At 42.6% G+C, this 15,693-nt stretch overlaps 1 protein-coding gene across 1 annotated transcript; it reads right to left on the bottom strand.

Annotated features, from left to right (window-relative positions):
* Positions 1-8,721: 8,721 nt before the first annotated feature.
* On the bottom strand, positions 8,722-11,279 carry adra2a (adrenoceptor alpha 2A). Its single transcript, XM_050044515.1, has 2 exons — positions 11,011-11,279; positions 8,722-10,839 (listed from the first exon to the last, which is right to left on the bottom strand). The coding sequence occupies exon 2, from the start codon at positions 10,634-10,636 to the stop codon at positions 9,368-9,370; it is 1,269 nt and encodes a 422-aa protein (XP_049900472.1). The 5' UTR covers positions 10,637-10,839; positions 11,011-11,279; the 3' UTR covers positions 8,722-9,367.
* Positions 11,280-15,693: the final 4,414 nt, after the last annotated feature.

Genomic DNA, 15,693 nt, shown 5'->3' with positions numbered 1-15,693 from the left:
ATATCAAAATGAAATGCTGGTGTTGCAGACATTTCTCTGATAACCAAAAGTGAGTGGGCTGGACTTTAAGTTCTACTGTGTAGGATTTAGGGGGGTATACTGGCAGAAGTGAGATATTATATAATAAGTATGTTTTCTCTAGCTTATAATCACCTGAAAATAAGAACCATAGTGATTGACAAACAGACCAGGTGATAATTCACCTGGTCTGTTTGTTTTGGAGAGGAAGAGACCTCTGCGGATAATTTGGCTCAATGTTTGGATCTTAAGCTATCAGGGGAAAGAGGTGAGCACACATCACCAGGTGCTCGGCTACGTCTGCGATGTGCCAGACAGCCTCGGAGAGACATTGATTTTTAACATGAAACTGCTTTATTCAGTGTTTTTACTGGTTTAAATCACAGGGTCCATTTGTTTTGGAGGGAATGAGGCCGCTGCGAGTAATTGAGCTCATGATAAAAAACCTCCTGAACGTTGGTGTCAGAAAAAAGGTGAGCACACATTCAGTTATCAGAGGAAAAAAAAGGTGAGCACACATAGCAGGCCCTGGGTGAGCAGTCTGTCTACGTGCCAAACAGCATACATGAAACAGTGATTTGTAACATGAAGTTCTTGCAGTGTTTTTAAGGGATTTAATTACCAGGTCTGTTTATTTTGGAGAGGAAGAGACTTCTGCAGATAATTCGGCTACTGTTTAAAACCTCCTGAACAATAAACACTGAAGGAATTCAAACCAGACAGCCAAGTTTCAGCTGGTTGCAATCTTCAGTCTCCACTGCAAGATGCCTTTAAATCTCCCTGAGGGGTCGTACACATGTTACCATTTGGAAACATGAGGTCAGGCGCTGGGCCCTAGCTTTTTTGTGCCAGCATGTTGCGTCTGAGGTTGCTAAGCAACCTTAACAAGTACTGTATCATTGCCTATTTACCTGAAATCCTGAGTGCAGAGCTGATCTTCTGCCTGGTGTTGTTTGTGTGTGGGCCTATCCCCCGTGGGACAGATGTAAAGCTCTGGCAGCTCTGCATTAAAATGATCAACTTCTCCATATTTATCACAGACTACTATTATGGAAGATGGAATAGATATCTGATGGTTGTGATTGGTTGTTCCATGTCACATAACATGAGGTGCGCACTGCTGTGTTCCAAAAGTTTATCTCAAAGTGCAGCCGTCCCGCCCTGAAAAAAAGGGGCCCAGGAACACGCGCATGCCACTGAAAACAATGAATTTGAGGGTGTAAAAAACACGGCATGTGTATGGCTCCGAAGTCTTCCACACTTCTCCTTTAATAAGAGATATTCAGCATGCTGCATCTGTTTGGTGTAAAACACCACAGTCCAGGCAGGTTATACACTGTGTGCTGAAAACACCTCACAGGATTTCAGGGGAACAGAAGTTCACATTTTTTAGCTGCCTGCCCTCTAGGTCGACTAATGTATGATGTTGCTCCTGCGGCTTTTAAGGTCCAATCAATGACTGTTTCGCAGTAAAAGATTATGTTGTAACATTACCAGCACTGTAGTTAACTCCTGTTGGTTGTAAGGATGCGTGAAACTGATTTATAGTGCACAGAAAAAGGATCCCTTTTTGTTCATCAGTGAACACATATGATAAAGGGTAATGTAACCAGTCCACATTCCAAGTAACCTGCAAGCACCAGAGAGCACCAGCTTCATCATAAGTGAAATAAACTGCAGTCGTGACCTCTGACCTTCTGTCCAGGGTACAACTATTGTGCCGAGTTCTCACATAAAGCTTTAAAACAAAACAGATCAGTCTATGTACAATCCCTATGCAATGATCATGTGATTATGAGCACTCTTCATAGCCTAAACATCACATTATCAAGCCACAGTCACACAGCACACACCAGTACACAAGCATTTTGTACAGTTCTGTACATTTAAACAAACATTCCAGTTGGCATGAGAGAGACGGAGCTGCAGTATGAAATATTCAAAGACAAACATCAACACAAACACTCCACCAAACACCAAATTTATGACAAACACAACAAGCTGCTATTCACCAACCAGCTGCTTTTATTAAGTCACCATCATTAAGGGCTGTGGCGATGAAACAACGGAGTGCTCCGGTATAATCCCCTTCAAACGCCCACTGGCCTGTCCATCAGTACGCACTAGACAGTCATTACAGACACTACAGCAACCCACTTCAGCTGCCCTCTCTGCCTCACACTGACTCTGCTGTTCCCGTGTCACTGAACAGATATTCTTCTCTGCTGTCCGTCATCGTGGAGCGACAAGGAGTTCCAGCACAAAGAGTCTGAATAATGGAAAGCTCAACTCTTTGTCGCTTTCATCTGCAGTAATTACAAAGCCGCACAGTGTGCCAGGAGCTGCTGAGTGTTGGTTGTTTTTTTAATCTTCCACCTCTGTTAGAGACTCTCTTGCAATACTCATTTAACCATGTGTGCCAAAACACCACTCAGGAGAATCAGCACATTGACTCCTGATTGATGTGTGACAGACGTGTGTGTTGTGTCTCAGTCAGGGTGATTGGCTCTTTAACAGGAAGTTCTACATGAAACATTCATGTATTGCTGAATGGATTAGTCAATTAATCAGTTAATAGCTAAATGGTAAATGGACCTGCCCTTGTGTAGCACCTCTCTAGTCCTCTGATCAATCAAAGCACTTAAACACTACATACTGAGGCTACCATACAAGGTTTCGCCTGCTACTCGGGTGTCATTTAGTCAACTGATAGAAAATGAATCAATATAGTTGTTTGTTCTTGGTTTGCTTTTTAGTGATTTGATGTTCTGATGTAATGAAGCCTGGCATTGCCTTGCAATTTAGTCTGAAACCTCTCACTTCATTTTTGATGTCCAAGGAACGTTACCAGCATCCGTAGCCCGAAATGCCTCTGCAGAAAGTGGAAAGACCTATCAGAGCAACAAAACATGATGTAGCACTGAGCAACGGACAAATGTAAACAGACTATAGCGTACAGAGATGAGCTGTGATGGTGTAGCATCAGTATGTCTGTTAACGAGTGTTGCAGTTTTTGCAATCAGTGTATGAAATTAGTACTTCAGCAGAAACTTCTGCATTAGCTGCAGCCATCTTGTTTTGGGAAATGTCTCAACGGCGCTCCCTTTAATTAAGCTAGGTTTATGCTGTTTTGCCTCTGACTCCAGGATGCATGAGCCAAAAATTACATTATCACGTATTTTGCGGTGTGAAGGCTCCTCAGGTTGTCATTCATCGGGTGAACACGAGGGGGACCAGATGCATGTGCCGGAGCAAATAAACATGAGCTCGCAGATTCGTCCTGTTCCCAGGCTATATATGATATATTAGTCAGCTTAACCACAGACCTCTTGATGCCTCCTCCAGATGGCACATCGGTGCAGTGGTTAACATCATCACCTCACAACAAGAGAGTTCCTGGTTTGAACCTGGGATGGGGGGCTCGAACCCCTGGGTGTGAGTGCCCTTCTGTGTGGAGTTTGCATGTTCTCCCTGAGTCAGTGTGGGTTTTCTCCAGGTACTCCAGCTTCCTCCCATGATCCAAAGACAGGCAGGTTAATTGGTGACTCTAAATTGGCCATAGGTGTGAATGGTTGTCTGTCTCTATGTGTCAGCCCTGTGATAGTCTGGTGACCTGTCCAAGGTGTACCCTGCCTCTCGCCCAGTGTCAGCTGGGATAGGCTCCAGCTTTATCCCTTATCCTTAACAGGATAGGGAAAATGAATGAATAAATAGTCTGCTTAATCCTCCAAGTCCATGAAAACCATGTATCTCTAAATTTGATTAATTTTTCAGATACATAAATTCATTAACAATTCTTTACAGGTAAAACTCACCTACTTCTTAAGCTAAATACACCAATTAAAACTCCCTTTTTTTTCTGAAAATGCCTTGTCATAAAGGTGGTAACAGCCTAAGCACATGCATGTGTGTGTATATGCTGTGTGGATGTACGTATACATTTATTGTCTGACCTATAACTTTATATACATATATCTAATTTTATTGTGATAATTTGAAGACCAAAATAAAGACCACTTCAAAATATTAGTTGATCGTTTGTCATTTATTATGCAGAAATGCCAGACTGGCATTATGTGACTGAAGCTCCACACTGTAAAGACATATTTCAGGTACAGGATTGAGCCCCTGCTGCTCTAACTCTCAAATCTTGTTTTATGCAGGGCACTGGATCGTCACACTCTGTGCTGTCTCCTTTCTTTCAGCCACAGTAAATTACCTCGCAGGTCTAATAATCACGTCGCATAATGCCATGTGGTCTCTGGGAACGATGGGAGCTGATTGCTCTCGATCATAATGAGCTCCTGGAAAATAGATTTGTCTAGGCAAATTATTTCCCAGGGAAATATCCGCTGCCCAGCATTGTTTTGTGTCTCCAATCAGGCCTGACAGCTAATCAGCCCATCGTTAATGAAACTGGAAGTCTATTTGAAATGATACCTCTGAAACACTTTTCAGAGTAAGGAGCCAACTATGAGTCGTCTGTCAGAAAATATGATCCAACTTGAAGAATATGTCCTTGGACTGTGTAAAGTATCATTTAGATGACAAATACGGACCTCCTGTGAAATTGCCGCATGGAGGACGAGCAAATAAAAGTAGGGGAAAACAAGCGTGAGTCATCAGTAACACTGTGAATAATCACGTATACTGCAGCCACTTCGAATAGGCGGATGTCACACTGAAAAAATAAATAAATAAAAAATATGTACAGGTTGTAGCATGTGGGTGCATCAGTCAACACTCATCGTCATCACGACCCCTTCGCCCTGGCCACCTACAGTACATGTGTACAAAGCAGGCACGCCCATCCTCCTACATCTACACACACACACACACACACACACACACACACACACACACACACACACACACACACACACACACACACACACACACACACACACAGGAAAAACACAGACTGTCATCTCAAATGTGAGGCACTCAAGTCAAATGCAACTTCATCCCCCCATGACGCCCACGTCCCTGAGCTACAAATTATTGTTTGTCCTGTATGATTCTTGCGGCTGCTGACATTTTGTCCCTGTCTCTTTGAATGGTAGCTGCACTTAGCCACCATGGTTAGCCTTTTGGAGACGGATCTGCACTCTAACCTGATGATCCATGCCCCGATTCCCAGAGGCTAAGTGTCCTTTTGTGTGTGTGTGTGTGTGTGTGTGTGTGTGTGTGTGTGTGTGTGTGCGTGTGCGTGTGCGTGTGCGTGTGCGTGTGTGTGTGGAGAGGGGTCTGCTGACTTCAACAGCTGGCTTCTTCCAATAGGCTGTCAGCAAGCACATCTGCCTAATGATATCACTGCTGCTTGTTGATGTGTGAAATACAGAAAGGCAAACAGAGAGGAAAAGGAGGGCAAGACGAGACAAACGTACACATATTTATCACTGAATGTCCACTGACAACAAAGTTAAAGGATAGGGTTCACATTTTTTTATGTCTGCCTTAAAACGATGTTCACATGCCCACATGTCTGTGAAAAGAGTCGTTAGTCTCAGTAATTGTTCTCCTCTCTTTACTGGCCTCTACAACAGCATCTCTTAGCTCGGCTCCAGTGGAAGTGATGGGGAACGAAATCTTTCAAAATACATTAAAAAAATTCACAAACAGTCTGAGCTAGCTGAATAGAGTGATGTGAAGTTACAGTTCATTTAGCGTGAAATTCCCTCTTTGCACTATCTCCCTGCCTCAGCTCAACAAGGAAACACTCTCTGCGGAGGAGGAAGAGACTGTCACTTTGGAAGACAGATACCCACTTCATCTGAACAAGAGCAAGATGCCTAAAATTAGCTTTATTCATTAAAGCAGGCCCATGTGAATATTGCTGAACAGGGCAGACATATCTCCTAGAAATTACGGTTATTCATTCACTCATTATCCATAACCACTTATCCTGTTCAGGGTCGCAGGGGGGCTGGAGCCTATCCCAGCTGACAGAGGGTGACAGACGGGGTACACCCTGGAAAGGTCGGCAGACAATCACAGGGCTGACATATAGAGACAGACAACCATTGATGCTCACATTCACACCTATGGGCAATTTAGAGTCACCAGTTAACCTGCATGTCTTTGGACTGTGGGAGGAAGCCGGAGTACTCGGAGAAAACCCACACTGACACGGGGAGAACATGCAAACTCCACAAAGATGGGCCCCAACCTGCCGGTGGGATCAAACCTGGAACCCTCTTGCTGTGAGGCGACAGTACAACCCCAGCGTCCCAGACATTATGTTTAAATTCAACTAATTTGAAACAGCAAATACATTTTTGAAGAAATTTTTCTAGTTAACGTACGTGGCAAGTTGCAGAAATTGATTGTTGATACTGAATGTACGAGCAAAATGTTTACTAAAAACTTATTTTGTTTTCCGCTACATTGGCAGTCTTGCAATACACCATGTACTCATAGTGGCTACAGCATTATTCCTGTATTATTACAGTTTCTTTTTTTGTTAAACTAACATTTAACTGAGATTGCAAACTGGATGTGAACCTGGAATACTGGTGTCACAGTCCTTGACTTTGTGTGTCCACTATCCAACCTAAACCCCTCCCTGTGAATCCAGCTTGGCACATGAATGTGTTGTTTCATTTACTCCATGTAACGTTGTCTCTGAGCATAATCCAGGCAGCGATTACATTCTCATTACAATGTAATTAGGAAAACAATTTACTAATATAACCTGCAAATGACGGGGATGAACAGGGGCCACGATGGCAGTAAGTGGCAATAGTAAACACACAGTAACAAGTTGCACATGTGCTGAAGAGTCAGCAGACTGATTCTGAAATGTGAGTTACCCAAAAAAAATCTACTTAATGTTTGTCAACATTTGCTACTGGTCATACTAGGCCAAGTCAGGCTGTATCACATTGAGGAAGATTGCTTATGATTTGTGAAAGGAAAAAGTTTTTTGTTCAAAAGTTACAGAGAATTGCTTTAAGTTTTTGCAGGGAGAACTTTTGATTAGGAATTGCACTCAGAGGAGATTTTTCACTGTCGGAATGAAAAGAGGCATGATTACAGCGACCATAAATCTTCCAATGCACTGTAAATAAGGGCATGTGAATATGCCATTGTTACATACTTGAAAGAATGTTCTCTCATCCTTTAACTGGAAAAAAAAAGTCAGAGTCAGAACCTTAATCGTCTGTCTTTTTGGTCTCCAGTTTTATTTCACCACTGAAAATCAGTTAGACATCCCTCCTCTGTGTTCAAGCTGGCTACTGATGTTTACAGAAAGTGATCCAGGATTATAATTTTTGCCAACATCCCACAAAATCTTGCACAAGACCGAACGTGGAGCATCAACATGACTGTACACTTGTCTGTCCAGTGGGAGCTCACCCCGTGTGTTTACATGCGCTGCGAGCATACGCATATTCTCACCCGCACTGCCTCTTTCTCACAGACCCAAACACATTTTGTAAACGTGCTGGGAAACATGAGCACACACGCGGCTCTCTGGGCTGAGGTGCTGGATATAAACTGTCAGAGAGACTCCCAGAAGAACCATTAAGCTTTCTGAGGATAGTGCTGTTCACCTGCCATCCTGACTGTCAAAGGAAACGGATTTACTCTCACTCCCTCCGCTGGGAGAAGCTATATTCTCTGTATTCACCGCACAGATGATAGTCACTCTTTTGTTTCTTTGTTCACCCATTCTGCTAGACTTAAGCAGAGTATAGAGAGAGAGAGAAAGCAGTCAATCAGGTTCTGGTTTGACAGGCTCCATGTCTTCACTTAATGACGCATACCATGGTAACACAAAGCAGCAAATGAACCGTTACTTCTCCACTTCCCGTGCCTTGCATTACAACTGTATTCATCATCCAAAATTGATTCATAAACTGCCTCTGAAAGCCAAAGCAAACACACACACACACACGCATGGAAGATAAAAAAAAAAGATTACAATGTAATTTAATTTTGGGAAACGGACAGCTCAGAATAAAGACCTCCAGGATTAATCCGAGGACCAAAAAACATTTGCACATACTCCATTCAGGCTCATTAAGAGCTGAGCTCCTGGTTAATCTCTTGCAAAGGTCAGATTCAACAGACCGGCGAATTTGCACTTTGCAACTGGAGGGGCGGCTTTGGTCTACAATTCACTGCACCAGAGGACTTGTGGGTTTGTACTCCTGGACCCAACATTTCACACTTTACGGATAATAGGTAAAACAGCTTTGCATTTTGGGAACTCTCTCTCTTAACACCAGGGCACCTTCTGAGAGCAAATTCAGACTCAAATGTTTCCTTTAACAGACTCTACTGCTGCCTGTCCCCGTTTCCTATAGCCTTTATAGTGTGTGGAGGTCAACCCTATGTTCCCAGGGTCCCATGTCTCTTGATATAAATATCACTATCTTAAGTCAAGAAAACTGTCTTGCCCACAAACTTGAGGGTGTAGCTTTCAAAGAGTACAACGTCACTAGGCTATAAGCTGTGTGTGCGTGATTTAAACACATTGACTGGGGGAAACATAAAGCATACCACAAATATTTGAAATAAGGAAAAACATATTAAGAGGATAATGCGCTGGGGAACATATATGTGTGTGTGTGTGTGTGTGTGTGTGTGTGTGTGTGTGCGTGTGTGCGTGTGTGTGTGTGTGTGTGTGTGTGTGTAACATACAAAATGAGATAACGTCACCAGTCTGATGCTTTGACTTGCTGTGGAGCCTTGAGACCAGTTCAGGAAATGGGTTTTATTCTTATTAAGAGCCATCATTTCCCCCCACACTTTGTCATCACCATCATCATCCTCATCATCATAATCATCAACATCATCATCACCACCATCATCACCATTACCTTAACCACTGTCGTCATCATTATCATGATATCATACAAAATGGCGCAATACTGTATCCATGTTTTTATATTGTAGTTATTTATGTCTTGTGTGTTTTTTCTCTGAACTACTCAGTGTGCTGCTCTTAAATTGCCCCTTGAGGATAAATAAAGTTATTTGAATTGAATTGAATTGAATTAACAACAAAAATAGAGACAAATATTCAGACAGGTCATTTTGCACAACATACTGTCGTAAAGTACAACACATATCATGACTTCACTATGTGGGTTTCATTTATAAAAATAAAAATAACATTTACAATAAAAACATGGTTTCACTGTGGCGCTGTGTTCGCTGTTGAAGCTGCGGGTGGTGGTTTTGAAAAGATGCTGCACGTAAAGCTCATCCTGGGAAAGCCTTTCCAAGCACTTACACCTAGAGCGATTAAGCCAGTGAACCATGCCGCAATGGTCTATGTGTTTTATAATCTATGTACAATATAGTAAAAAAAAAAGTATGTACATAAAGATGGAGTCCATCATACATATCTTCGAGTGTCCCTCTTGCACAGTATCTTTTTGAACGACCTCCTGAAGTCGTTGTTGAAGATGGTGTAAATGATGGGGTTCAGCGCGCTGTTGCAATAGCCAAACCAGAAGAAGAACTTGAACAGGGTGTCGGGCACCGGGCAGGACTCACACAACGTCATTAGCATGTATGTAAAGAAAAAGGGGAACCAGCAGATGACAAACACTCCAATGACCACGGCCAGGACAAAGGTGAAGCGTTTCTCCCGGTTCTGTCGGCCCTTCCAGCGGCTGCCCTTGTTGCTTGGCACCCGCTTTTGGACGCCATCATCCCCGGGCTTGATTTGGCACAGTTTGGTTTTCCCCTTGCCTGATTTCTTCTTGATCGAGCAGGGATTGTTCACCTTGTGGTCAGAGGAGGACGACTCCTCGAGGTCGACCCCATTGACCTCACCCTTCTCCTCACCTGCTCCTCCTTCTCCTCCCACTCCCTCCTTCAGCTCAATGTCCTGCTCACCATTCAGCTTCTCATGGCAGAGCCGGCCCTCAGCATCGCCTGCGCCCACGCCGTTCTGTTTCTGGTTGGCGACAGCCACAGTGGCTGTCTTCGCTATCTCCTTCCGCTTCCTGTCTCCTGGTGGCGCCCGCGTCCTCTTTTTGGCGATCTGGTAGATTCGCACGTAGACCAGGACCATGATGACGCAGGGGAGGAAGAAGGAGCCGATGCAGGAGGAGATGACGTACCACTTGTCATTATTGATCTTACACACAGGTTCCTTCTCGCTGTTTTCTTTCTCCATAGTGATTAGAGGGGGGAAGGAGATAACTGCCGCGATGACCCACACGATGACGATGATGCACTTAATGCGTCGCGGCGTCCTCTTCAGGTTATACTCGATGGCCTGTGTGATGGACCAGTAGCGGTCCAAGCTGATGGCACAGAGGTGGGCGATGGAGGCAGTGCAGAAAAGAACATCAAGTGCCAGATAAATCTCGCACCACACCTCCCCAAAGTACCAGTATCCCATGAGCTCATTGGCTAAGGAGAAAGGCATCACGAGGGTGGCCACCAAAATGTCTGCCGACGCCAGAGACACCAAGAATAAGTTCTGCGGAGCCCTCAGGGCCCGGCTTGTAAACACAGCTATGACCACCAGCACGTTGCCAAACACTGTCAGCAGGATCATGATCCCCACCAGCACAGTGAGTGGCAGGGAGATCCGCAGGCTGTACAGAGCCACATCTGGAAGAGTCTGGTTGGTCTCGTTGTCGAACCCCATTGGAGCAAATCTGCCCACTTCCTATGTGAGTTCACCTGAGGTTGACAAATACCATCACCAGGAAGGACAGCTAGAAGCTCACAGCGGGGCTGAGAAAGGAAGGGACTGAATCACTCCTCTGAGGCTTTCCCGGATTTTTCTCTCTCATCATGAACACACTCCTCAAGGAGAAGCTCTGATTATTTATAAGGCTGTCAGTTCATCTGAAAACATGAGGCAACAAGAGGAAAAATCAGATACTTTTAATGCTATTTACACTTTTAAATTAATAATGGCATGTAATATTACTATTAAAATTAGCTCAGACATTAAGTGACATAATTTCCCTGAATAAAACTGTGAGAACAGGCATATAAAGTCTGAAATAATCTTACCTGAGGCAGAGAGCAGTGACACAACCTCTCCAGTGCCGGAGACGCACAGGCATTAAAAAAGCTGTCAGTGGGTAACTTCTTTAAGCAGATCAATAGGAAGCAAAGAAGATCCATGTGGCGGATGAGGCGTGAAGTCTTCCCCCCGTGTCTCCTCTCTCTCCACACACACAATGATCCCTGTGCTGCATCTAGTGCTGCTCAGTAGCGGACCTAATAGAGCGCTAATCATGTTATCCCGGGCGCTGCCGTGCTGCTGTCTGTGTGTGGAGTCTCTCTCCTCAGTGTTAACCAGAGCGCCACTCCCTCTCTTTATAGCCCGCACGCTGCAAAAAGTGTCCCGCTCACCGTGTGCCACTGTGAGAGTCTGCACAGTGTCAACAACACGGATGTGGGTCTGACAACATGGGACACCTCACAGGTAATAACACCAGGGAGCCTGCAAAGTAGTGACGGAATGACACCATCAGAGATGAATCGTCACGAGCCAGAAAACAAAATGCACTGGATTTATTCACACACACGTGGACATACATATTCTACGCATGGGTACAGGTGTTAAATTAATTAAATTATTAAATTAAATATTATATTTAATTATATATTAAATTAAACTGCTTCTAATATTAACTATACTTAAATGTACACATATACATCAACATGTATAATACTGACATTGCTCATAAGCATTAGTATAAAAAAAATTATTAAAAAAAAAAAAGTACCACCTCTCTTGACACTGTCAGTGTTCAGTGATGTGGTCATCTCTGATGTTATAGCTGGTAATTTAGTAATTATGGTTTGCATTAGAGTGTTTGTGTTACTGTGTCCCTACTTCTGCCACAATGGCTTAAAGTTAAGAGAATAAACACTGTCTAACAAGGGAGCTAATTCAATGACGAAGGCAAGTTAATAATAATAATAATAATAACAATAATTTTTAAAAAGGAAAACCAGTGTAGAACACAACTGGATGAAAATAAAAAATACACATACACACACACACACACACACACACACACACACACACACACACACACACACACACACACATATTCTAATAAATAAATAAAAATGAATTAGAGAAAATATATTTAAAAGGCACAGTTTTTATTTTGGATTTGGGAGGGGTAAAGTTGTAATATATTTAGGATAATTATAAGGAAGTAAACTAAATTTACTTGGTTATTATTTCAACTGAATATCATACATTATTTGTTGTGGTTGATCATAATAAATCTGGTCAGTTGTCCCTTTGTTATCAGTGTGATCAGGTAATGTAATCAGTAAAGCCTGATTTAAAGTTCAATAGTTTATTTCAATCTCCTTTCCCCTCTGTCTTCAGTTTCATATTACATAAAAAGTGTGATTGAAAACAAAATGTGCTGGACTCATTCTTCAATTTTGACACTGAGATGTCAGTATCTACTTAATGTGTTCTCAAAGACTAGAGTATTTCCTAAAAACAATTAAGTAAGTAAGTAAGTAAATTTTATTCATATAGCACTTCTCACAGAGAGGACTCACGAAGTGCTTCACAAGATAAAATACAAAAAATACAATAACAGAAACAATGCAAAATACACAAAAACAAATAAAAAGTAAAGTGCAGTGAAAAACAGAGATGATACAATGGACAATTAATGGAACACATGCCTAAACAGATGTGTTTTTAACTGCTTTTTAAAAATGTCCACGGAAGAGGCCGCTCTCAGCTCATGAGGTAGTGCATTCCACCATTTCGGTGCAACAGCCTTAAAGGCTCTATCACCTTTCATCTTTAATCCTGTGTGAGGGACAGTAAGTAGGTGGCCTTCAGCGGACCGCAGTGACCTGACAGGACAGTGAAAGGACACCAGATCCGTCAAGTATGCAGGTGCTTGACCATGGAGGGCTCTGTAAGTGATGGTTAGAATCTTGTGCTGGATCCTGAAATTAACAGGGAGCCAGTGCAAATAAACACACATTCACAGACACAAGGGCGTAGGTTTTGTTTAAACATTTGCTCCACCAGAAAATTTTGAGCATCAAACATTTAGTTTCCTGCATTCAATTTTTTAAGCACCAGTTTGTGCTTTTTCTGCATCAAGTTATGGTGTAAATGTCTTTTATTTTGTCAAAATAAAAGTCCCCTGTTACTTTCATGTTTTTATTAGGGGGAAATGCACATGTTTTAAATATCAAGGAGGACTTATCCCTATCTCCCCCGAAATCTACAACTATGCACATACCATATAAATAGACAGTATTTAAAGAGTAAACTACAGGACATGATGGGACAGACATTTTTTGCAGTACAGCTGCTAGATTCCGTTGCTAGGCAGCAGCCAGAGCCACACCACGTGGATATCTAACAGAGGGGTTTTATTACTTTGTCCAAACTTAATTTATTCAGCCACCTTTCACACTTAATGTCCAACACATGAGGGAGTCCCCAAACTTCGTCAGGAGCAGACCTCAGACTGATTCACAGACTGTATTGGATGAAGATTTGCCCAAAGGAAACTTCTGAGTAGGTACTTTATGGTTTACAGATGGGAGCAGTGATAGAGGCAGGTGCAGGCTATTATTCATCCTCATGGTACTGACGTCTATGTCTGAACAAAAAACACCTCTTTTGGGGACATTTTGGAGTATCTCTCTGTGAGTCTTTGTCATTGCGTGGCCTTAAAACTCTTCTAATAGGCAGGTTAGACAGACTGGTGTTTGAACAGGCCAAGGCAAGCTGAATCAATTTTTGTTAACCATATAGATGTCATAATTATAAATATATTCTATAAAGCAATGTGTGCCATCTCAACACATTCTCACTCTCAAGTCATCAGTATGGCATGCATACAGTGCCTATTTCAAAATAAACTTCCAGTTGTTTAGGCACCAAAACGATTAGGTTGAGCTGGTTAGGTTTAGAAAAGATCATAGTTTGGGTTAAAATAAGTAGGTTTATTATGTAAACTAAGTTCCGTATGTAACATGACTTAAGTGACGTGTGACAACCTGGTCTAATTCCCAACTTGTCAAATACCGATGCTTGGTCAGCGGCCCTCTGCATCCGATATCGATGCACTAAAGCACCCTTTAATGGCAGAATGAGACGCATCGGGCAGTAGCATTTTTTTGACACACTGAGCAACCACTGTAGTATCTAGAGCGAGAAAGTGTGCATAGGATGGGTGAGTCATACAAACTCCAGACCTTCACCTAGGTGACTACTCTTCGTTTCCAACTCATTCTCACTCTGACTTTATCACATATTGATGTTTGGTCATGGACTTTCCACATCCACATATGACGTGAAAGGTACCCTGGGTGTGTTGGTTGTGACGTTCTTGGACACCATATCAAGTTCTGCCTGTTACATGCATTGTCTTCTTTCAACATACACGTCTGTTTTCACAGGAAATTTAATGTCTACATACAGTCTCTTTCAAAATAAACATTCTACATCAGTACAACACTGCAAATTGCCGTTTTTTTCCCTTCAACAACAAAAATGTGGTTAGATTTAGGAAAAAAGAACAAGGTTTGGCCTTAGAGTCTTGCAGGATGGGAACATTGCTCCCTCGGGTGAAGGTCGGTTTTTGTTGGACCCATCCACCACCCCTCCCGTCCACCCCCAGTCGGACTTTCCCCGCCTTAACTTTCGTCCTTGTCCCACCGCATTTCCCCCTGACACCACCAGGCACCGCTAAACTATATCAGCAACCGGCTGCATATCATGCCGATGTTAAAGGACACCTTTTTTCGTTGGTTTCAGATGCAAGTCACTGCCCAAGCGCAGGATTTCAAAGACTTCAGAGTGAGACCAGGCTCACGTTTCCCACATGACAGCAAAAAAGTTAGTCGAGTTATTTTTATGACAACGTAGTGTGCTAGTATGTGTAGCATACTATGCTACGAGATATGTCACATAAGATACTTCACATGACATTACATTAATAACAAACATACTTATTTTAAGCCAATCCATGATACTACTAACACGTTCTTTTGTTGCCTAAAACTGAAGGCATTTATTTTGAAAAGATACAATTCATGTAACAAGAGTAAACTGACACGCCATCGCTGAACGTCCGGATCTGACACTGGATACCTAGCGCATCATAGTGTGATGTGTAGAGCTACTGACCGAGCATCAGTATTTGACGAGTTGGGTGTGCGAATGTGTTGTATGTGAAGTACGTTAGGTAAGTCAACTTAAGTACATGAGTGAAAATAAGTCAACGTTGACTTTGGGTTTCACTGGGACACAAACAGCGGTCTCTCGGATGAAATGCCTCTGTTTGGTTGACCCATCCACCCACCTACGACCTCTTCTGTCCACGGACTTTGTTGCTCTTTATACTACATCACCTGACTTTATCTTTTGGTCCCATCATAATTACTACGGCAACGTGGAGCGCTATAGTTTGAAGTGTAGGTCCACTGATCAAGCTGCCGTATTTGATGAGCTTTGAGTGAGCACGCCCTGGCTTTCTCTGTGTATGTACAAACCACTGAAGATGCATAATGTGATGTGTGTTTAATTCAGTGTAACAATCGGAGTCAGTTGACAAAGTAAATATTTAACATGACCTGACAGGTGATGTTGATCATGTCCTTGAAAAACAAGTGCCATCTTATTTACTTTGTCCACATACTTGAGGTGTGGTAGGTACTGGCAGACATGCGAAAGTTCAAGTAAGT

This window comes from Epinephelus moara, chromosome 5, assembly GCF_006386435.1.
Source record: "Epinephelus moara isolate mb chromosome 5, YSFRI_EMoa_1.0, whole genome shotgun sequence".
NCBI classification, from domain to species: Eukaryota; Metazoa; Chordata; class Actinopteri; order Perciformes; family Serranidae; genus Epinephelus; species Epinephelus moara.
The sequence above is the reverse complement of the archived record's forward strand: the minus strand, read 5'-3'. Positions and strand labels throughout refer to the sequence as shown.

Bases quoted from the DNA above. Each gene is read 5' to 3' on its own strand.
- adra2a (XM_050044515.1), bottom strand. From the start codon at position 10,636: ATGGGGTTCGACAACGAGACCAACCAGACTCTTCCAGATGTGGCTCTG.